The following is a 25006-nucleotide window of genomic DNA, read 5'->3' on the forward strand; positions in this document are numbered from 1 at the left end:
TAGAGAGAAGAGAGATGTTAAAATTCCTGGCAAACGTTGCATGCCACGTGTAGTGCATGCAAACACACTTCTGGGTGTGCAAACTCCCGGCTGGGAGCTCAGTGGGCACGGCAGTGACAGCAGTGAAGAGCTCACACAGTAGCAACAAGGAAGATGTATATGATAGCTGCCTGCTTGCAAACGTATGAGTCGTTCTTCATTTGGCATGGAGGACTGATTATATTTTCTCCGCTAACGCAAAGAAATATCACCTGACATGCATAATTGGCAGATCGAGTAGTGAGGCCATCCCGCCAGCTTCGGCGCCGCAGGGCCCGGAGGGACGGGGCGGGCAGCAATAGCCCGGGATGACCTGGCTGTGGCCGCACCGCCAGGATCGCCGCCCCTTCCCGCTCTGCGGAGGCGCTCGCCGCCGCGGGGAGGAGCGGGCACCGGGACCGTATAAGGCCCGCCCGCCGCCCCGGCTCTGGCACTCGCACCGCCACTCCCGGCGAGGCTGCGTCCGTCCCCCCAGAGACCCACAGGCGGAGACACCGCAGCGCTTCTCACCTGCCCCGGCCGGGTCACTGCTCTGCTCTGCTCCTCACCTGTCCCGGCAGGGTGCACAGTATCGTGGCACCCCCGCCAGCTCCCATCCCCACCTCCTTCTTCCTGTGCCAGCCATACAAGGACAGCAGCCCCCTTTCTGATTTTGGGGCAGATCCTTGGCTCCAAGGGCAAGTCCCTCCAGTAGCATGGGGCGCTTCGTTGTCTGGGACTATGTGGTCTTTGCGGCCATGCTGCTGGTCTCAGCTGTCATTGGTGTCTACTATGCCTTCGCGGGAGGGGGCCAGAAGACATCCAAGGACTTCCTCATGGCAGGCCGTAGCATGAGTGCCCTCCCTGTTGCGCTCTCCCTCACTGCCAGCTTCATGTCAGCTGTCACCGTGTTGGGCACCCCTGCTGAGATCTACCGCTATGGTGCCATCTTCTGCATCTTCGCCATCACCTATGGCCTGGTGGTGCTGTGCAGTGCAGAGATCTTCCTGCCCGTCTTCTACAAGCTGGGCATTACCAGCACCTACGAGGTAAGGTGGAATAGAAGGAGCCTTTCCATGACCTTCAGGGAGCTGGGGGACTTCTCATGCCTGTTTTTTATATGTCTCCCCTCAGTCTCTTTCCCCAAAGCCCCCTGCACTCTGTGCTGCCCCATATCTCCACACTCCCAAGGGCAGGCTGCAACCTGCTCTGTCCCCAAGTCTGCCCACACTGCCTCTGCAGAGAGGAGATGCTCAGTCCTGCTGTCTTGGCTCAGGAGCTGTGCATCATGCCAAATCTGTTTCCTCACTCCAAATACTCATTTTAAGAGGCTAATTAATCCTTGTGCAGCTTGGATAGTGACATGTGGTTAAGGATTTGTAGTTAATATACCAAGAACAGAATGCAAGAGCATCTAACATAGGAAACAGAGTTCTCACATCCAGATAGGTTTCTAAGCTCAGGTGCTGCCACAGAAATTTCTCTCTGGTAGAGTTTATGTTTGTGCTGTTCCTAGAGATTTGGGGGAGACACCCTTTCCACCTGAGGCTGTTCACACCATTAAATGTCTTTTCCATCGTGCTTATACAGGGAGTGCTCTGTGTCTGCAAGAGTTGACTTCTGCCAAAATATTGCTGAACTGGTCTTCAGCTCAGCACATAAGTTAAAACTATAGCTAGCAGTGTGGAGACATCTGGGGTGGTGGGACATATCAGAGGATGAATCTGACTGTTTTGGGGTGAGGAAGCATCTGGCCAGGACTTTCTTCTGACTTAGGTCTGTGCAACCTGTTTATCATCCTACATGGAGATAGTTCCTAGCTGCAGATTTGGAGGCAAATTGTTGTTATCACAGAGGACATTGGGAAAGGGACAGCAGTGCTGGTGAAAGTCCTTGACTAACTACTTTGCTGCATTTTATTACACCGAACAGGGGCACTGTAGCACTGGAGGCTGGAAACAAGGTCTCTGTTGGTAGATTTAGATAAGAATTCACCAACAGAAATCTCTGGTGGTTTCCAGTGTGTTTTAAACTACTAATCTTTGGACTGTGAGTTATGGTGATACTTCAAATAGGACTCTTAAAGACTTACAGCTTTGACTGGAAACTCACTGATAATCTTGAAGTTAAATGCACCTATAAAAGATATGTCTTCTGTTTGTGGACAGGGTTCAGAGATTAAACAACTTCTTGTGCTTGTCCAAGGGTTCAGCACTGCTTGCTTGTATGGACACACTCACAAATCATGTTTTAAATGCTCAGTTCACATGTGAGCACTTAGAGACACTTCAGTGTTTTACTGTTAACAGATTGGCAGGCAAAGGAGATCCCATTATTGCAACCACACACCCTAGAGCGTTAGTACAGATGGGGTAAAAAAATCTGCCCTGCAGCATGACAAACTCATTCAGAGGTGGTGATGTCCCAGGCTAGAGAGAAAAGTGAGGACTCCTGTTTTGCAAAAGGCCAGTTTTCCACTTTGGCAGTGTAGAAGGTGAGATTACCATGGGAGGAAGCTGCTGACCATTGAAAACCTTCTGCCCCTTCTCACAACAGTTCAGATGGACATACATAATGCCAGAGTTTCCAAATCAACTAAGGCTTAGGAATAGCCATAATGTTTTCTTTTTCTCTCTGATTTCACAACACAAGTGGGTTCTGTTGTTTGCTGGTACGTCATTGTGGACTTTTAAGTTGCTCTGTATGAAGTCAAGAGTTGGACTTGATCCTTGGGGGTCATTTCCAGCTCAGGATATTGAGTGATTCTGCGTGAATACCTGCTGGTCTTTGCCAGGTCATGGGGCACAGCTCCTTGTCCATTGAGTGCCTTGGGGCAGCTGTGTAGCACCAGTTCCCATTCTGCAGACTCCATCACATACTGACTAGCTTATGTCTCATTCACCTGGTTGTTTGTCATTACCCAGTGGTGAGGTTTGTAAAGAAATATCAAGTTGAAAGACATCAAGGTGATGCTAGGAGTTTTGGCCATTCATGAAAATGTAAAAATAATGCTATGCTCTTTCTGTATTGATGATCACTTCACTCTAGTCCTACCAACAGTACCAACTTTCAATACAAACATTTGTTTTTTCTTCTCTTTTGCAGTATTTAGAGCTTCGATTTAATAAATACCTGCGCCTCTGTGGAACAGCCCTCTTCATTATACAAACGGCAAGTAAATCTCAAAGCTGTTCCATAGGTCTTATAGCCACTAGTATTCTTCAGCTTAGAGTAACTGGATTTTTTTTCTGAACAGTTGATGAGGCCACCCCGGTGCATGGGTGGCTGGGCATGGGAGAAACAAAGCTCTTTCTGCAATGAGGTAGCGAGTGGATGCTGAGCTACCTGCCCCTTTGGTCTCTGCCTGCATTGTTGCGCACCCAGAGAAGTCACTTGGCATCAGCACCGTGCCAAGAGACAAGCGACCCTTCACTGCAGGGTAGCAATGTGAAGAGCAGCGGTTGCCTGCCTGCTCGAGAAACCCACAATGGGTTCGAAACATAAACATGCCCCAATTATCTACAGCAGCAGGTTTCATCCTTTGCTACATGGATTCTGGGAGTCCAACTAATTCTTAAGGGTCTGTGAAAGGTGACAAAACAAGCTGTCAGGAGCTGCCGTTTGCTGCACAAGGGTTTGTACCACCACCACTGGAAAAGAACCTGGGTGTCTGCAAACCGAGAAGTAGCAAATTACTGCCTTGGGGAATGTTAAACTAAAGCAGTTCCTGCAAATATTGTTGGTGCAGTTTGCTGTATCCAGCCCATTCAGTGAGTCAGTATGAGACCACTTTTAAATGCATAGTTAGTGTGTAACAAATGCACCAGAAACAAAAATGTGTTCTTTTCACAGTTTTGGAGTGGAATTTTCAGAGGATTCAAGGCCAGAATGAATGTACAATCAGAAAGCTTTTCAAGTTATATGCTTTTTGGCCCTTTTTGTATTTTTAAGACACAGCAGGAGTTACAAGACAGTCACACTTGTACCAATGAGATGGTGGTCAGTGCAGTGCTGATTACTTGTTTGAACAGTGCTGCTTAGCTGGCATTTGTGTAATAGATACAGAAGCCCATAGGAAAAGTAGAGTGCTGGCATGTGTGAATCCTGACACCATTTCACCAGCAAATATGAAGACATCACAGTTGCAGAAGTTGGAACAAGCCAAGTGTAATCTTTTCTTGCAAAGATCAGAAAAACAATTCTATACAACTTAAATATATGGCCAAGGTAATTAACTAAAGCTCTGTAGGCATCTTTCTGTGCCAAGCACTAACAACAACCTGAATAATGAAAAGAATAGAGAGGAAAGGAAATCCCCTCAAGATTTTAATAGTGCAATTTTAACTGTTCTGTGAATATTGGCATGTGTTTAAAAGAAGAGGGAAAAAAAAAAGATATGTAGTAATACAACCTGAAAAAAACACTGAAGAAGTGGAAAGATTGTGTCATCGGTCCTGTTTTAATTTACACAAAAATGTGATCATACTTGTGACAAATTTTAATTTCTGATGGTTCAAAGCTTCTGGCACTTGTTCATTGTGAATGAGAAAGCCACTTCCTCATACTGACTCCCTGAATGGGTAGGATTGGAGAGTTGTGGATTTGATGAATTGACTATTATATGGATAAGGAATTGGAGAGATGGTTGCAGCCTAAGTGTTGCAGTCAACAACTCAATGTCCCAATGGAAACCAGCACCAAGTGGTGTCCCTCAAGGATCTGTAATGGGACCAATACTATTAATATCTTCATTAATGATATAGATAGTGGTATTGAGTGCACCTGCAGCAAGTTTGCCGATGACAACAAGCTGAGTTGATATACTAGAGGAAAGGGATGCCATCCGGAGGGATTTTGACAGGCTTGAGGAGTGAGCCCATGTGAAACTCATGAAGTCCAACAGTAGTTGAACAACAAAGTTCCCTAATATCAGTACAGACTGAGGGATAAATTGATTGAGAGCAGCCCTGCAGAGAAGGACTTGGCGATACTGGTGGATGAAAAACTGGATATGAGCTAGCAATGTGCACTTGCACCCCAGAAAGCCAGTCCTGTCCTGGGCTGCATAAAAAGAAGCATGGCCTTGATTTGTCTATATCTTTACTGTATTGGGTGAAAATAGAAATCTGCGGACATTCATGCATGGCTTCATCTTACAGGAGTGTAATTCCTTATAATGCTATCCATGATGACTAACTAATGCTCTATTTCTGTTCTTACTCACATGCATTATAGTTGCATACTGAGAGGCATATTGATCCCAAGACTGAGAAAATAAATTGTAATAGTTTCCCTGGCAAACTGTTTGTAAACCCCTTCAAATTCCCTTTGCTCTTGTTTCTGCCATATGATTGCAGTTTTATACCCATAAAACAAGTTAAATATAAAAGCCAGGAGAAGGTGAAGAGGGATTTAGTATTCAAGAGTCCCTGGTATTTATTTTAAGAACACTAGGCTGTGAGACTGCAGTGCTGGTTAGTCTCAGACATTAATTTTCTAACAATTTGAATTATTTCTCAACTGTTATGAATTTAGGAAACATAGAGTGCGTAAATACTTGAAGAGAAACCATCTCAGAAAGCTATCACCTTTCCCAATAATTTACATTTCTTTTGATTTTATATCCCTTTTCCCCTTCTAGACTTTATACACTGGTATTGTCATTTATGCTCCAGCTTTGGCACTAAATCAAGGTAAGATGAGTATACTGCAACTGTTCTATTATTATGTTATTTTTTTTTTCTGCATATAGTGATGGTATGCTTGTATTTTGGTAATGACACCTAAAGATACATAATAGCTCAAAGATTGACTGTGAAGTCTTCTAAGATTTGTGTTGGTCCTCATGGGAACTGTGATAGAAGGCCTCCCAATTGCAATCCTAGTCCCTTAATCTCTACCTGTAAGCAATTATAGAAGAGGCTTGAGGGTAAAATCTGCTCTCATTTATTCTACCTCTCATGCAATATCCTTAGATCATGGCTACATTCAGAAAAGTTAAGAAGACTTTAGTAAATTTTGAAGGCAATGGAGAGACTAAGCACACATTTAATTCCCCTGGTTAAGTGCTCTTCCTCAAGAGAAGGGCCAGGCAGAAGTTCTGTAAATATGGTTTGGGGCTGCCTGGAGCTGTTTAACTCGGCCTATCACTTTGCCAGGAAAACAAATCAACAGCAAAGAGGTCTTGAACTTAAGATCTTTGTTTTGATATTTACAAAACAAAAGATTTCCGTTTTCTACTTCAAAATGACTCTTTGCTTTGAAAATGAGCCACATTAGTTTTTAAAGGGGAAAAAAAGCTTTTATGTGGAGCCAAATTAAACTTTTAATCTGACACAGTTAGTTTGTCCACCTGGCAAGAAAAGGCAATAACAAAATGCAAATAAAACCTAATAATTTTGGCTAGGATGAAAATCACAATTTTTCTGTTTGTTGGCTTTTTTTTTGTCTTGTTCATTGAACAAAAAGGAAGAAAAAACCCAACACTGTCTGCACTGGTCTCCTCCAGTGTTTAAGTCCCACAGGTTTTATATCCTTGATGTTTATATTTGCCCTGGAAATACATCTTAAACCAAGTAATGACCTAGCTGGCTCCCAGAAAGGCTTTTGGTCTGACACATTTCTTCCAGATCATGCATGAAGTACCTTGCCTCTTTGGAGCATCCCCGTGCTGTTTACCTGCTCAAATCCCCACCTAAAGGCTATGTGGGACTACTCATGTGCTTCAAGGAAGGACATGTATTTTAAAACCTTCCTCACTTGGGGCCTACAAATGTACTGGATATATTGTTTGGCAGCATTCACATTAAAGATGATCCTGGAATACATGTAACTGCTTAGCAGTTTCCAATATCTGTAACAACTGTTTCATTTTTAGAACTGGTTAGGGTGAATCCCTTGGTTTACGCACGCAAGTCTTTTCATTGCCATTTTTTATTACCTCCTACTTTTGCATTTAACTTACTTCTAGGTTTTTTTTCAGGAACAAGACTGGGGTGAAAAATTGACCTTCAGATATTTGTCCCCAATGCCTCATTCACACAATTCGCTCTTTTTCAGTCACCGGCTTCGATTTGTGGGCTGCAGTGGTGGCAACCGGTGTGGTCTGCACTTTCTACTGCACACTGGTATGTGGGTCCTTCAGCTGAGAAAAATCTTTGTTCTTTTCACCTTTTACATAAAATATGGAATTTATTCTTAAGTAGCCTGAAAACCGGGTTACCCTATGGGAGTACATTCACAGTGTAGCTGTAGCCATGGTCACCCAGGGACTTCTCTGGATGCAAAGGTTGCCACGATGTGACTCCAACCTTTTCTGTTTTGATTCATTCAAACTTCTGTTGTTGCTGAAGGAACAGCAAAAAGATAGATTTCCCTTCCTAAAAATCCTCCTGTGATTTTTCTTCTGATATAGTAGGGTTTAGCTGTTTAATTTGTAAAGCACCTACTTGCTGCAACTATAGTAGCCCTGTCTGTTATTCAATAGAGCCACTGAAAATAGCAAATACCACATGAACAGACGGGTCTTTAGATTAGTGTTAATTGACCAAGTGTCTAGAAATTATTAAATGTAACCTCAGTGATGAATTTATTTGTATATGTTGGATTAAATAATGTTTATTTTTATTCATCTGAATGGTATGCCTTCTGAAGTTAGTGGTACTGTATATATGTAAGATGAGCAGTGTCTGCCAATTTATCTCTGTCTGCCAATTTATCTTTTGATACAAACTTCTGAATCAGGTTGTGTGATGAAGAAATACTGGATTAAACTCTCTGTATGGTCAAAGTAAATATAGTGCACTTCAAAAAAGGACCAGGATGTCCTGAATAGTTTCCAAGGTGCAATTCCTAAACACTCCAGTACAGAATTAATTCTTTTAAAGAAGATTAAATAAATCTGTTATGCATAATACATACAGTAACATTTATCTTAGTTGAATGTGAGTGCAAAGCAAGAGCGCTGCTGCCCTGTTGTCCCTGATTATGTGCTGTTCCTCATGCAGGGCGGTCTGAAGGCAGTGGTGTGGACAGATGTTTTCCAGGTTGGAATCATGGTTGCTGGATTTTCATCTGTGATTATACGAGCTGTGGTGGTTCAGGAGGGAATTGGACGCATTGTAAATGATTCCTATCATGGAGGAAGATTAAACTTCTGGGAGTGAGTTTGTACTTGCAGATAATGTGCCTCTTTATTCCTACAAATAGAGCCCATGTGACTAACTTAAATTGCTACTGAAGGAGGAGGAGGAGTTGTGACCTAATTTTTATTTATTTTTAAACAAGATTACCTAGTTTGAGGGATAATTTTTAGGCTTTACACCATGCAAAATCCTGTAAAGAGCAAAACCTTTTTACTTTGTCAAGTAGGTGTTTTAAGGAAAGTGAAATAGCGAATTGGAGAGGACAATCATATTTACACTTATAATTTGCAAACTGCTGAACCAAAACAACTGGGAAAATAATAGTTTTTGGCTAGTGTGAAAAAGGAAAACATTTTCCCTTTCCCTGAAAGAAAAATTAAAAGTAGTTTTAATAGTATTCTACCCTCTATTATTGTAACTAATCATAGGCTTAAAATATCATTTTGCAAGGTCACGAATACTCATTCTAACAGTGTTGGATCAAAAACCACTTCGATTTTTTTGGTTGTTGTTGTTGTTGGTTTTTGTGGGTAATTTTTTTTCTTCTTGTGAATGGTCATTTTTTCAATATGTTTGGGTGATTTGCAGCAGTTGTACTGCATTGCCTCTTCCCTCAGTCATAGACTTCACAGATGATAGGAGAAGAAAAGGAATAAAGGCATGTAATAAGTGAAACAATTTACATTGTTCGTGCAGGTACACATAATTTATTGCTATATTAAAGCATGATTTAAAGAACATATATTTATGGCCATTCAAAATTTGTTATTCACCTAGAGCTAAACCAGCACAATGTTTTACAGAGGCTCTGTTCATAAAGGCTCGGCTGCAAACACACCTTTATTGATGTCAGACTTATGTCCCTCTACATAAGCAGGAATATTAGACTTTTTTACTGGAGCATCATTTGATCTCAACAGACACAGGCATCATACAGCTTTATATAAGACTGTAGTTTATAGGCAAATAAATCAGTTAGGCTTCACATTTGGACAGATTAGAGTGTTTCACTAGATCAGGATTTCAGCTTTGAGTTTGAAACTTGCTTTCTCTGAGTTCAGGTTTCGTGTATCTAAATGTTCAAAATCTGGCCAAATTAAAAGAGCTTTTATTATTAATAGAATAAGTATGAGGATGTTTTTTCTTATAGCTATTAAGGTCTTCTCATAATGGGAAGATTTTCATATTCTGAACTCGTTTGCTTTTTCCCTCTGATTGTAGCTTTAACCCCAATCCTCTGCAAAGGCACACCTTCTGGACGATTGTTGTAGGTGGCACCTTCACATGGACTGGCATATATGGGGTCAACCAGTCTCAAGTACAGAGATACATTGCATGCAAAAGCAGGTTCCATGCAAAAATGTAAGTCTGCCTACAGTAACTTTTAATATCTGAATTTAGCAATGACTGTTCTTTATAAGGGAGATGATTTTTTTTAAGGAAATGGTTTTTGTCTATATGAAACACATTTGTAAAGGGTAATAATTTTTGCTTTCTGTTTTGTGGACCAGGTGGAAGACAAATCAGCACAATAAATACTGGTATTTTAATTACATATAATTGGTGTAAAATCGAACTTTGTGTCAGAATGTTTCACTGTGCCTGTATTCTTGCATACAAATAGCTGCATTAAGTTTATATACAACCTAAAGACCAAATAATATAGTACTTGTGTGTGCTGAAGCCATATCAAGACAGCATCTTGAATTGCTACTCTACTAAACCTAAATCATTGTGTGGGAGTTTCACATAAGTAAAGACCAAAAAGATTTTTCCATACCAATGAGTATGGGCATGAGAAAATGTAGGAATGTTTTATCCACTGATATAATTGCTGACAAATAATATATTTTATTTTCATGAAAATAATGACTTTCTCTTTAGGAATTCACTACGCAAACTGGCAGAGAGTTCTGTTTTACTTGAATTTAAAGATTTCTGATCAGCTTTTGCTCTAGAATGGAGTATATATTAATACTAACTCTATTGTCTTACCTTTGTCTTTAGTATCATCCCAGTAGTTCACAACTCAGGATTTAAGAATTATTTGTGAGCTCATTTATAGGAGAAATCTATACATGCACATCATAGCTATAGTCCCTATAAATTCTATAATACAGTGACATACAGAGAAGGAGTGTTACGAAGGCTTTTACTTCATAAAGTCAGCAAAATACCCACAAAATCATGCACAGTTGAGAATGGAAGTATTTTGGTTATGGCAATAAAGAAAAACTACTTCTGAGACATTTACGCTGCAGAAGGAATGAGCTGACGCTCATCATCAGGCGCCTGTCCAACACACCATGTGGCTTCTCCACAATCTCTGGCACGTGGCTGGGTTCCAGGTTCTTGGCACGGCAGAGGCAGGAGGTGCATCGCACATCTGTAACACTGCCTGGCGTGATTGCATATATGAAATCAGACATGTACGTTGTGCCAGATTTGCCTGCCAGTGAGACTGTTCATCCTGAGCACCTTCTCTGCTTATTAGGGCTGTGCTCCTCTCTCACACCCTCCCTACCCTCTCTGTAAGGAGGGACACCTCCAGGGTGTCCTAGAAGCAGAGTGTGGCCAATGGGAATATGGCACTGTGGGAGCTTCTGGGCAGGTTTTCTGGATGTTGCAGAAGCTTCGACCAGGGCTAGAGGCTATCTGGTTCTGGAGGGGTTTGGACTCATACTGTCTTAGTAGTGGCACAGCCTTAATCAGTGGAGTTCTTTCTTGCTGGCATGGGTGGCTGAATCCATGGCATCTTGCCTGTGCCTCGCTCGTGCTGGGAATTTCTCCTGTATGGAGAAATCATTTTGTATAATGGTTGCAGCTTGTTGCAACTGTAAGTGCTACCATTCTGTGGTGATTATCTAGTTCATTTTCAAATGTAATTAGACACATCTGGCAGGTCACGTTGGTGGCCTGCCACTCTTATTGCCATTTAACCTGTACATGTGTAAAATGTCATCAGGTCAAAGTAATAGGGTTTTGTACCTTTGTGGCATTTGCTGTAAGGCTTTATAAGAGACAGCAAAATAACAAATCAGATCTGAGAAAATAATTCCTTCATAGATCCCAACTTGCAGTTTTTAAGAAGGCCTTTAACAGCGGCACAAGTGTAGGAACTTTCTCAGGCTTTGGGAAAGGGTTTCAGCCCACTCAAGAAACACACCAGTAGGTAGAAGCACTCAAACCATAACTAGGCAAATTGAACATAATGCTCATATATGAACAATAACAGGCACTCAGAGCAGGAGAGCTACATTTTCAGAAATATATGGGATACTAACACATTTTTCTCTGCATTCCTTTCAAGGTCATCATCTGGTGTTTCAATGCCAAAATTTTAGAGCCAGCCTTAAACAAACAACAGAAAATAAGTCTTGTGCAGTCATAGTGCCTACTTCACCCAAACTCCACCCCTTGTTAATCACCCAGAATTGATGTGAACACCTCCTGCCAGTAGTGCTACAATTATTATACTCCAGTGCTTAGTCATAGGGTGTACCATAAGCTGAGATGTAAATCAGAAGACAAAAAAAATCAGCTTTCTTTTCACTGTCAAACGTTGACACAGTTTAAAAACAAGAATTGCTGGAGTCAGAGAAACAATTTCTTTTGCTTCCATGTATTTTTCTTGATTTTCTAATCTTTACTATAGGCTAATACTGCTATTACATCTGTTCAAAAGGTTTGGATTGATTTAACTCATTGGTTAAATTTTGTGCTAAGTCAGCTTATTTCAAGGTAGATTAAGCCAATGCACGAACAGCTTCAGCTAAATGGATGCAAAACATCCAACCAATATGTAAGCATCTAAAAGAAAAATATACTTCATTTTCACTAAATTAGTCTTGAGAGAAATTTAAACTGCTGCTGGTTCTGTGTTTAGACCATCCTTGATTGCAAATACAAAGTGTAAATGCAGAGTTTCCCCTACTATGTGTAAATCAGCTTTTATTTATATAGGTCCTTTTTAGGAGTTTACATTGTGCTTGCTGATAATTTTTCTAGAATACTGAACTGATAGTTCAACTAGTTAACCCATGTTATGCCTTTCTGAAAATGTCCATTTCAATGCCTAAAAAGGGGGATAAAGTCAGGTTTACTTCTTCCTTCATCCTGATGGTCCTCTAGAGCACTCTGAAGGCTGGTGCCACTTACCTTCTTGGGAACTGAGAACACTAAAATGCTTCCTGAAGCATTGCAAGCATGGATATGTTTGCACAGAAACAAAAGGTCCTCCCAGTGGAGGTCTTAGCAGTTGGCACAGGTCCAGGGTATATGATCTGTCAGACAGTTAAGTTGCCATCAGCTGATGGTACACAGTTAAGCAGGAAGAAACTGCTGGCAAGGAATGCTGTTTTTCAAGGCCAAGGTCGCACTGGGTGTGTTTGCTTGAACTGACCACCCTAGTTAAGAAAAACTTTTTGACCCAGGAGTCATCAAGAGCTGAGAAACATTTGAGAAGATCAGATAGCTCGATGGAAGGGAACATTCTCACTGGTCGAGAACAATCTGTCTTTCACTACCAATAAAGGCTGCCTGTTCTGTGTGGCAAAAGTAGCCTTAAAGCCTGATAAAAAAGAGTTTCTGCTTTCAGCATTACCTGAAGCTCCCATTAGAACGTAGGGAAGCGATGGGGTTACTGGACCATACCAGACTTCATGCTGTTTAGTTACTAAAGGAGAAGCCCTGGGGTCAGTGGCAACCCTCTGCTCTCTGGAGGTGACAGTTGTAGGTGGCTCCAGACCAGGTCACAGTGCCTCATTGCTGCCTCCCACAGAGTCTGTCCCAGGAGGAAATTGCTTTACAAGGGCATCTCCAGCATTGTGTAAACATGGCACTGCAAGTCCAGAGGCAAAGGAGTGCTGGTGCTGACTGAAAGGCAACCCACACTTTGATCTGGGGCACCACACCTTACTAATCTGTCCAGGCTTTGTCTTTATCATGGGATGTGGCAAGGGGAGAAGAGCGTCTTCTTGCCAGCTGCCTGCAACGTAAAACATACATATGATGAAATGTAGGAATTGCCATATAGCTCCCATCATCTCCTGAAGAGACTTTGTCAGGGGATGGGCACTCAGACCGTACCACTGAAAACAGATGTGAAATTCATATATTTAAAAATGTCATTTCATACTGGATAAAATGCTGGGAGCTGTATTGTGACTCTCTTTCCAGTGGGCAGCCAACAAATCGAAGGTCTCCTCAGTGCTGGCACTGGCTAGGCCCTGAAGGGGTCTTGTGGGACTTTGAGCTCTGACATGACGTTTCTGTATGTGCCGGTGCAGGTCCCTCTACATCAACCTGGTGGGTCTCTGGGCGATACTGGCCTGCGCAGCACTCTGTGGCCTGTCCCTCTACTCCATTTACAAGGATTGTGACCCATGGATGTCAAAGCAGGTTTCGGCACTCGACCAGGTAGGGCTCTGTGTCTTGGGGGAGGTGGTGTGGGGGCATCCTCTCTCTGCAGCCATTATAGACAGATGGGGACGGTTCAAGAGAGGGAAGACTTTATTGCTCTCTATAAACATCTGAAAGGAGGTTGTAACATGGAGGGTGTTGGTCTCTTCTCCGAAGCAGCAAGTGATAGGACAAGAAGAAATGGCCTCAAGTTGCGCCAGGGGAGGTTTAGATTGGATATTAGGAAAATATTCTTCATAGAAAGGGTGGTCAGGCATTGGAACAGGCTGCCCAGGGAAGTGATGGAGTCACTGTCCCTGTAGGTGTTTCAAAGGCATTTAGACAAGGCTTTTAAGGACATGGTTTAGTGCTAGAGTTAGGTTATGGTTGGACTCGATCTTAGTGGTCTCTTCCAACCAAAATGATTCTATGATTCTAAGAGCCAAGGGGTTGAAAATAATGACATGGCTAAGTCCCATATCAGGACAGTCTGTAGCTCTGAGGGATTAAGCTGAGACCATGGTGGAAGGGATTCCCTGGAGAAAGGAGCAGACCTGTCCTCAGCACTGTTAAGTCTCAGTGTACCCCAGCTGTCCCAGTGCTGCTGGTCTCTCAGTGCCAGGTAAGGAGGGTGGCAGGGAGAGCAGTGATGCGGAGAGCGCTCAGTCCACCCACTTCTGCCTGTATTTGGGGTTTTTCACCCAAAATGGGCCTGGGAGCACCAGCATTGTGTGAAACAAGGCTTCAGAGAAGCAGCGGTGTCTGTGCAAGGGACTGAGGGCTCCAGTGAGCTGCTTTGTATCGCCCCACAAAAACCTCCCTGTGCAAAGGGAGGCGAAGGCCTTTCCAGACACAAAACATAGTCATGCTCGAAGCATACACCTGGAAGAGGGCTACCAGCAGGCAGTTCTTTGCTAGTGAGGGTGCATCCTTCCCTCCTTCAGAGGAGAGTTGGTTGATCAAACTGTGTTGTACTGTCCCGTGGAGAAATCGCTTTGTAACCAACAGTGGCCTCTGAACCAAGCAGGAGATTTAACTGAGGAACAAGAGCTCTGGGAGCGCATAGACTGACCAGAGTCAGCACCCCAGGAAATCATACATATTTGTTTTGTTTTGTTTTGTTTTATATGTTTATGCCTGGGATAATTACAGGCTGTGGATAATGCCCCATGGACAATAGCTGGAAAGTCAGGAGAAGACCATGGGCAACAGAGTACCAGAGTCAGGACCACCTGGTCTTTAAGGGCAGAATAAAATGAGATACAGAAAGCCAAGGTGGAAACTCAAAGGGAATTAAGTTGTTCCTGTCAGTCAAATTCTTTTGGTGGAAACAGGAAGCAAGATACTAAAAAGACCAACTTGTCTGTGAAAGGAAAACGGCTTACAGGAAGAAAATCTTAAAATTCCTGTCTCTTTATAGTACTCAGATCTTGCAAAGGTCAACAAATGACACACGGTTTCCAACAAGGAAATTGCTCTCAGGTACCCTGAAGTTACTGGACTGTATCTAAAAACCTTTTTTGTGGAGTCAACAAGAGACATAAGCATCTGCTGTGGCACCCACGCCCAACAGAGGGATGTACAACACCTGTTGCCCAGTGGCATCCTATGGCATCCTCTCTGCAAAGCAAGCCTGACAGTACGGCTATATGTTCATCTTTGCTAGGTCATCTAAACAAACTTTTCTGTATCTCGAGTGGGTGTTTTAGGATTGGTTTTCTCTGCAGAAATACCAATAAATAGTGCAAGATGGGATGTTCAAAATTAGAACAACTGGGCAGAATGCCAGTGAGAAGGCTATAACAAAAATAATCCAGTGAAAAAAGGCAAAATTAGGGCAAGATAGTAATATTTCCTACTTTCTGAATTTTTCAGCTAATGCCATACCTAGTGCTGGATATTCTCAAGGATTATCCAGGAGTGCCAGGACTTTTTGTGGCTAGTGCCTACAGTGGAACATTAAGGTAATTTAATAATTTGGAACCTTTTTTTTTTTTTTGTTAGAGATAAAGTTGCATTTGTACTAAATTTTTTTTCATTTCATTTCATTTCATTTATTTGTTTAGCTAATGTTTGTTCTTAAAATAAATGAATAAAAAAAGCAGTATAGCTCTTTAATGATGCACCTTAAAAATCCATAGTTTTAAACAGTGGTGATCTGAGGTCCAAAGACTCAAAGCTGTTTGGAGTTCCCTACTGCCTGTGTGAGGAAACAGCTGCATATGATGTACAACACTAACAAGGCTTCCTCTCTGTGCTTTTAAAGCTCCTCTGCTCTAGGAATTTTTAAGTATTATAAATGGGTGGTTACACAAAATAGCTACAGCTTGGGGGAATTTCCTACTGCTCATCTTTAATTTTCCAGTTTCAAACCTGCCTAACTTTAAAGCCATCTCTCTTTCCTCATCCCTGATCTTTAGAGCCGTATTTACAGAAGAGTTTCTGACTTCCCGTTTTCTTGAATGAACCCCATGCAAGCAACAATTACTATATATTTTTACTGAAAGAGGCAAATCAATTCCCTTCTATCCCATGGTGTGGAGTGTTTTGTTCAGCTTTCCCAAGGAGCATCTTTTAGGAAAAATCGCTTCTTTTGAGGAAGGCTCTGAACAAGAGCAACCAGTTTTTCACTCGCTGAGGAAAAGTTGATGGCTTGTGAGAGCAGGGCACATGTAGACACAAGTTCAACTGACTGGCTTTGTGTCTTTTGAGTGTTGGTTTCTCTGACCCTGTAGGGAGCCTGCAGTAGTTCAGTTTGGACTAGACACCTAGTTTTGAGTATAATTAGATTATCTGGACTCTTCTCTGAGACTGTATCAAAGTGATCAGTTACCTGCATGTAGGAATATTACCTATCGAGGTATTTACTGTGTAGATCATTTGTGAAGGTATCCTGTATACCAGTCATATTTACAGATTAACAACATGAAACAGATATTTTCATTGACTTCTCCAGGCCTAAGTTTTCATCAAGATTTGCCTTATCCTCACTAAGAGCATTATGTTTAACTATTTTTGTAAGCTATTAACAGCAGCACCTGGAATAATTTATTTCAACCAATACATCAGCCACATTAGTTTTCTGACACTGTTCTGGACAGTGGCAGTTTCTATCTTCTAGTAATCCATCTGTTACCTATGATTTCAGCTTCTAAGATAAAAAAATTGTATAAATCTTGCCTTCTGTAGCACAGTGTCCTCCAGCATCAATGCTCTGGCTGCCGTGACTGTTGAAGACCTCATTAAGCCGTACTTCAGATCCCTCTCTGAAAAGAAGTTGTCATGGATTTCCATGGGGATGAGTATGTCTAGAAAATACCTCTTCCATTTTGCTTTACAAAGTGAGGGCTCAATTCAGGTCTTGCTTATAGCAGTGTAAGTCAGGACTAAGTGTACTCACACCAATAGGACTACATTGGTGTAATACTTGAGGGAGACGAGATCAGGTGTGTAGGTTTTACACAGAATAGGGGACAAACTATTTTGAGTGAGCATAAGCAAAAAAAAGGCCATCTCTTTTGATCCTTAAGCAATAAAGATACACTGCATCTTTATTCAATGTTGATTTGCAGTACTACAAAACCAAATGTCTTAGACTGAAACAGCTGTTATTTTTCTTCAACTGTCAAAAATGAGAAGCATAGGAAACAATTTTGTAACAAACCTTTTGAACCCAGTGATATGTGAACAATGGCATTCTGTCCCAATAACATTCCAGAGAACGAGAAACTTCACATCTTCTCTGATATGCCCTCAGACTCTCAGTCTTATTTGCTCCTCTATTTAATGTAGGTCAAAGAAGAGTGTCAGAACTGGACTGAGCAAATGGTTTAAATCTATGAAGTGCAATTGCTGTCTCTGCTACTTGTACTGTCTGTGACCAGCTGCATGTGTAGCCCAAGACAGTGTTTGTAGTAAGTGTAGGAAAACCACAGTGCCAACGTGTCATAGCCCATACCAGTGAGCACAGCAAACTGGTGGCAGGTGACACGTATTAAATGTTTTAATGTGAGAACAGTTTCTTAAACATTATTGTGAACAATGTTTATACCAAAATTGTTGTTAGACTTATCATGAGTTGCCTGACTTATCACATTAGACAGTGGGATCAACCTATATTGCTTGTGCAGTTAAACTCAACAGGGGTGGAGATGGAACAAACAAATAAGCCAGTGTTACAGGTCCTGGAAAGAGATACAACCTCTTTCATGATCCAGGATGTTCTTTGTCATGGTGCCAGCTCCCAGTAATCCGCCAGCATTTACTTTCTTTCTCCAAAGACTTTAGACTGAGAAGCAAAAATAATTTCCTCAAAATAAGGACTATACCACAGGAGATTAGCTGAGAAATACAAATGATACATGTGGTATTGCGACTATGGTTAATCCATTTATTAACTCATCTTTAGTGATACACAGGAAGAGGATTTTCTCAAGTTTGCATAATCTCTTATCTTAAAAGGAAACCTGGCCAATTCAGGCTCTCTTACAAAAAACCCAGATACTAATAGCATATTTGTTTTGGAGATGTCGGGGCCATACTGGGTTAGATAGAAACATTTCCATTACTGATTTTCCAACTTTGGCAGATTTATGCATCATTCTGCCTTTCCCACACAGGTTTCTTTTATGGTGGAGTCTGCATAGCTATGGCTGCAGTGGCATCTCTCCTGGGAGCCTTGTTGCAGGTAGGTGTCAGCTTTTTCATGCCTGTGTTGAATGACCTAGAATGAATTATATGAGAAAATAATTGCTGGATACCATTACGAGATGAGGTTTTTATTCTTTGTTGGTTGCTGGTTTCAAACAGCCCATGGCTCAGCCTGCACTCTAAGCATCCATGTGACTATAACACATCAGTTAAAAACTGATGTTATTTCGTTCTCAACATCTTCCCTTCTTTCTGTGTTGGAGGCTTTAACTGTCTTGCACAGCACCTGACAGCAGACTCTCTTCCTTTCACAGGCAGCACTCAGCATTTTTGGCATGGTTGGTGGCCCCCTTTTAGGACTGTTTGCCTTGGGAATCCTCTGCTCCTTTGCAAATGGAATTGTAAGTGAAAGTTTAAAGCCCTGCGGGTCAAAAATTCATTGATAATTTGGGTCATCTCCTTCCACCTCTCCCTTCAATAATTTTGTGTTGGGCAGCAAGGGAGATACCCTTGATACTTTCCGTGAGGACATTTCCCCTTTCTCCCTTTCGTCCTTATCCCAATGAAGTGATGAACAGGTCTGTATAAGAACTTGAATTTCCATCCCATTAAGATATTTATATGACCAGAGGGGGAAAAAATAATCTGAATAAAAATGAAACTTTGGCAACAATTTCTGGAAAACACAGTTTTAGAAGGAAGGAGAGGTAGCTGAACAACCAATAAACTCAGAGGATGCCGACTTATCTGAGCAAAAATGGTTCCGGTTGAGAAAATGGGGCCCAAGCACTTGCAGACTGAATTGGGGTATTCTCAGTGTGCTTCAGGATCATGAAATTATTGTTTCGAAAGGAAAAACCTACTCCATCAAAAAATGGATTTGTCAAATATTGGGTTAATCTGATAGGATTGCTGTTTAGTAAGGTTCACTAATCACTAACCTTTACCTCTTTGCAGTTGCAAATTTTTTGTATATACAAAACCAAACAAAACTACTAGCTGTCAGGCAAAAATACCACAACACTCACCCTGAAGCAGAAGAGATATTTGCAAAAACACATCACATGAGAAAAAGGAAAAATTGCTTCTGTATTTGTTCAAGGAGGGCCTCAAAGCAATATTTTCCCATATACCATGAAGCCCAAAGCTATCCTTCAACTGTAAAGGCATAGTGGCAAAACAAAAAGTGGTATGCTCAGGAGCTGTGAGTCAATTCTGCGTTTCCCAAAAAAGCAAATGAAGTAAACTCCTTAGCTCTCCCCAGCTGTATTTAATTTTTAGTATGGAGCCTACAGGTTAGATTGTCTTGACTGTTTTTCTAGTTGTCTAGGTAGTTTTAATATTTTTTTTTCCTAGTATCTTTTTTGCTTTTTATGTAAATACAAGTTTCATTTTCTGTTTTGCAGGGTGCATTTGTGGGTCTTGTCAGTGGCTTTGTTATTTCACTTTGGGTTGGAATTGGATCTCAGATTTATCCTCCGCTCCCAGAGAGGACCAAGCCGCTGTATCTCTCAACTGCAGGCTGTAATATATCCTCATTAAACTGGACATCAACAGCAAATCCATTAACAACAGTCTTCAACACACCAGCTGCAGAGAGGTATACAAGTTCATAATGTGCAATCAACAAAGAAAATTTATTTTAATGCAACACAAATATCTGCATAGCATTTGGGTTACTGTAACTATCCTTCCCTGGTTTACCTATGAGGCTGTTTAAGATGAAGCAGTTTTCTTTCATTTTCTTTTTTTTCTTGTGAGAGTGAAGTTTGTCTGAGTTTTCCCGGAAGTCTAAGGGAATCTTCCTATTGATCTGAAAAGCTTCAGTTCAATATTTGAGTCTAAAGGCTTGGATATACCTTACCAGGAACCATGGGGGTTAAAGAAAACATAAGATTTATAGTTATTAGATTAACTTGTACAGTCTGTCACATGAATTAAAGCAGTAGGCTGTTAAAGGGCAATTTGCCAGTTTAACAGTGCCACCTACAACACCTTGTCTGTGCAGAAATAGTTCTCTTTAGGAAACTCAGAAGAGGGCATAATCCATATAATGGGCAAAATAGAAGGGATTTTCTCCCATTGACAATTACTGTATGTCTTACTTGGGACAATCACAATTAAGTGTAACGGTTATGAATGACAATATGAGGAACAGCAGGAACAGAAAGAAGCTGAACAAGCACGTTCCTAGGGATTCCCAGTCCTTGCACCTTAGAGCACTGTACAGCCAACGGATACCCTGGGTACACACATGGGTTCTGAATATCCAGTTTCTTTTACCTCACCTCTCACATGAGGCCTCCAGCATTGCTCATGGATGTGGGAAAGCAACTGTTGCAACAGAGCACATTGTCAGGGAAAACAAAATAATGTGTAACCTGAGTTGTGACAGTTACAGTTACAGTTTCTGGATGTTTAGAGCTGCACATGCTGATTTTTTTTTTTAATCTGCTCCTTTAAATAATGTCCCCATTCTAGAGAAGTTATCCCTTCATCTGCATAGCCAGAGTCCTCAGCTGTGCGCTAGATTCCTAGGAGAGACAGGACTGTCCTGTTTTACCTGCTCTGTCCCATGAGTTGCCTCACTGTACTGACCAGTCTCCTCTCCTGTGAAGGAACTGGTCCTGTAAATTTTAATAGATTTTCAGTGCACATTTTATTGTACAGAAGTAGATCAAGAGTACCAGGTCACATCATTTAGAAGTAACTCTGTATGTATACTCTATCTTAAACCAGACAATGTTTTCAAGTTTCTTGGAATAAGAAAGCAGAGATTAACACATTTTTGACTCTTTTTCAGGCCTGCCCTGGCAGACAATTGGTATTCCTTGTCTTATCTCTACTTCAGCACACTTGGGACACTTGTCACAGTAGCTGTGGGAATAATTATCAGCCTCCTAACAGGTACGACTTCCAGAGCTGTGACTTAACGCATCTTAGATCTCTTTCAAACTAAGATGACCAGAGAGCTGTCATTGCCACAGGAAGTGCCAGTGACCCTATTGCAAACATATAAAGGTTACCATTCTAACTTTCATTTCCTCCCCTTAGCCCTTCTGCATCCCTGCTCTTGGATTCTGCTCACAGCAAAGGTTGCTTCAAATTTCTAAGAAGAAAGAACTTTCAGTAGCTTTTTAACCTCAGGGGCAAAAGAAAAATAAGTCGTCTGTCTTTCTTATTTTCTTAGATGCCAGCAGGGACTGGGGATTTCAGGGTTGTCCCTGAACATGGCAACAACTCCAAGCAAGGAGATACACCCATGCTTCTAGAGGACAAAAGCAGTTGTATTTTGAGTGAGTTCAGAGCACTCAGGGGTTATTGTCTGCACCTGTACAGTGCATGCTTTTTGCCACATTCCCCAAGCACGTACTCAAGAGCTGCAGATCCTGTGCATGGCTATGTTAGCTTCTGTCTCAGTTTGATCCTGTGCAAGGGACAAAAAGCAGCAACCCATGGGTAAGAGCAAGGGCTTCACTTCCAGCCTATGGCCTCACTATTCTTGCATCTAGGTGAGATGCAAAGTGCACCTGTCAACCACCTCATACGGCAGAAATAGCACAAAAGCAGCTGCTCTCACAGCTTTCCCCACTATGCCCAGCCAGATTCCTATGACAGACCTCCTCTTTGAGGCTGTTGGATTTCAGATCTGTTAATATGACCTACTTCTGGACTATGAAACTCCAAACCCAGCAGACAAACTTGCTTCTTTTAGCTTCCCCATGCCTTGCAACTAATAAGCACAAGTTACACCTCTACCATTTTCTTTTCCTTGTGAGTTTCTAGAGGACTTGCTCCCCTCCTTTCTTACCATCACAAGCTCATTCCATTGCTACAGTGATGCGCTTGTAGACAATTTTTGCCTCTTACCATTCTGGGATCATGTCATCCATGGGCCATGAAACAAGGTGTGAAAACTGGGCAGCTCAGTAAATACAGATGAAAAATCACCAGCCAAACAAACAGAAACCCGAAAGAACTAAACCAACCACAACATTACCCTGCCTTTTGTGGAGCAAGATCTCATTTAAGCCTCAGGTGGCAATCAGAGCTGATTCCCAGCACCTACATCTTCTTTCTTTCCCACACACATTCCCCTACAAGAACAGTTAATCTTTCATGACTTAAAAGTGCCCAAACATCTCATTACGTCTCATCGCCCCACCTTGGGGCTGCCCTTAAATAACTCACTATGAAAATTGCTGGTGGTTGTGGAGGTAGGACTCTTGCTGACAGGGAGCTGAGACTCAGACTCCATGGCAGCCCTCAGTACCACAGCTCTTGGATTGGCCGGATGGTTCCAGATATCACTGCATGGGATTCATCCTTTTTGGGTGAATGTCTCAGTGTTATTTACACAATGCAGATATCTGAGGAGTATGTAGGAAACTCTGGGAAATGGCTAAGGCATTTCAAATAGACCTTGACGATCATTTTTTATTATGAGAGGTTCAGGTTATCCAGTGTTGTAAGAAAACGATCCCTAAGGCCTGTGATTGCTTGATGGCTTTTGCTGCATGACTCTGTCCTGCTCACCTAGCCTGATGCCCATAGCTGGGCTGTGACACATCATTTATTTGCATGTGGAAATGATTGAAGCTGATTGAAGCCTGCTTATTTTGCAGGAGGACTAAAGCAGAACACAGATCGTAAATTCCTGCTGACCAAGGAAGATTTCCTGTCCAGCTTCTCGTGGTCTAAATCTGAGACAGTAAGTGTAATTATGCATCTCTAATTTAAATCAGTGTTTCCTCCTGGGGTCAAAGGCAAATAGTCCCTAGCTTATTTTCCCCACCAGGATGAATAGCGCCTGATACGACTGCTTTAAGGCAGTAGCAGGGCACAAGTCAGGTAGGAGTAAACCAGCTGGCACAGGCAGGGAATCTGTGTTTGGCCACAGCTTGACTTCAGTGAACAACAGAGCAGAAGCTGAGACAAGGGACAATTGTTCTCCAGGTGTCTGCCAAAATACTCCCTCACTAGTGTCTTGGAAGCTGGCCCAAGGCACACTTTGGACTCAGCAAAGCTTTGTTTGTAAACATGTGTTCTCTAAAGTCTGAATTTTTTTGCAGCTTCGGCTACTGTTTGAGTGAAAACATTTCTAGTTGGTGTATCTGTTTCCTACCTCCCTCCCTAAGATATAAAAAAAGCGGGGACCTTATTGGGTTATAACATCCCTTAGAAGAGAGAATGTAGGGGATTTTTTTTTTTTCTAATTAAACTATAGATCACTTTTCAATCAGTATCGTCAGTGTGCTGAACATTCAAGCCCAGCATTGTTCAGTGCTTTTCAGGTGCTACAGTACAGGCAATGATCAAACCTTTGAAATGGTCCGGTTTGCAAAATGATTTTCTCCACGATGACAACTCCTTTTAGTATGATCTCATGTATTTCAGCTTTCGGATATGAACACTGAAGAGAGAACGGGATTTTTACAATACTATTGTAATGCTATTTGCCCATGTCAGGGCTATCCAGTTATTGTCATTCACTGTGTTTAGTGGGCCAACATCTGTTTTCACTGTCTGGGAATTTAATTCCTGAAGTCTTCTGATAAAAAATAACCCACATGGAAACCAATGTCCACAGCCAGACTGTTTTATGCCTGGAGTCAGAAGCAAGTGTCTGCCTGGTTATGCAGCTAGGTGCTGGATAACAAGTGGTTGGCATCACAAATAATCCAGAAAGTTATTGAGGAAAAAAAAAAAATGAGGGAGAACTGAGCAATTTCCTGTGCATGAAGAGCTCAACATCTCATTATGTTTAACAGAGATGGAACATCCAAGCAATGATGCATGTTAATCTGCTTTTCATGCCAAAGATGAGGCAAGGGCCATGGGTGGGAGTCAATAGCTCAAGGACTTGGTGGTGACAGATTGCTAGACATGAAAGCAGCAATTAGAACTTTGCACACCCAAAAATGCTTTAGACACTTTGCAGGACAAGAACATTTTATGTGACAGGAACATTTTACACAACTAGTACCTTATGCAATAAGAAACTTTCCATGCCTCTAGAAAATCATCGGCTATTGCAATGAATGACTATGTACTGTGAGCAACCAACACGTTTTCCTGCAAAGGTATCCTGTATGTCAGGCCTGACTCTGCTTTTGTGCTTTTGTCTTGTTCTTTGTTTTTTTTTTTCCAGCCGGAGAAAGTGGAAGTGTTGAACTGGAAATCATTTACCACGGCAGCTGAAGGAACTGACAACCCTGCTTTCAGCCACATTGAAATGGATGTTGCAAGCAATGACAACAAAGCCAATGGCCTTCATATATGACATGGGGCCGTGTCAGCCCACGAGGACAGTTTTGTTCATGTGAAGTACTGTTGACATTCCTGTGCTGGGTCAGTTACCAGCCCTGCTGGGGACATGGGCAGGCACCTGGTGAGCTACATGGCACTGTCACCCTTGCATGACCTTGACATTAGTCAAGAAAGGAATCAGGTCTTTCTTGCACTTCCTCACTCCCTCTCTCACTCTGGATCTTGGTGACAGGGCTTAAGGCAATATTTCTGTGTGAAATATTTGTCTGATATTCTTGAGCCTCCTGGAAAATATCTGCTTTTAGTCTCAGTTCACTCTAAGAGTAGATTTTTTATTTGGTAAGAGCACTGTTCCCCCAGACATAGCTGTTTTTCTTTTTTGTTTGTTTGTTTTTTAATTTTTTTTTTTTTTCTATTTTCTTTTAAGGCATTGAAAGTATGAAGAGATTAGGGCTGCAGGACCTTACCAGATTGCAAGAAACAGTGGGTCTTTTTTTTAGTACAGGCTATGTATTTCGTGCCAT

At 41.8% G+C, this 25006-nt stretch overlaps 1 protein-coding gene across 1 annotated transcript; it reads left to right on the forward strand.

Moving 5' to 3' along the window:
• Positions 1 to 734: 734 nt before the first annotated feature.
• On the forward strand, positions 735 to 24569 carry SLC5A8 (solute carrier family 5 member 8; the record flags this gene model as incomplete). Its single annotated transcript, XM_080344575.1, has 15 exons — positions 735 to 1067; positions 3124 to 3189; positions 5660 to 5711; positions 7078 to 7145; positions 8025 to 8179; positions 9384 to 9524; positions 13451 to 13580; positions 15438 to 15526; positions 16752 to 16864; positions 18182 to 18249; positions 18527 to 18613; positions 19619 to 19812; positions 21016 to 21119; positions 22838 to 22923; positions 24364 to 24569. 15 exons carry the CDS (start codon positions 735 to 737, stop codon positions 24493 to 24495), a joined length of 1818 nt encoding a protein of 605 aa, XP_080200701.1. The 3' UTR covers positions 24496 to 24569.
• Between the last annotated feature and the right edge of the window lie 437 nt (positions 24570 to 25006).

The sequence above is a fragment of the Nesoenas mayeri genome (assembly GCF_963082525.1).
Source record: "Nesoenas mayeri genome assembly, chromosome: 1".
In the NCBI taxonomy this organism is placed as follows: domain Eukaryota; kingdom Metazoa; phylum Chordata; class Aves; order Columbiformes; family Columbidae; genus Nesoenas; species Nesoenas mayeri.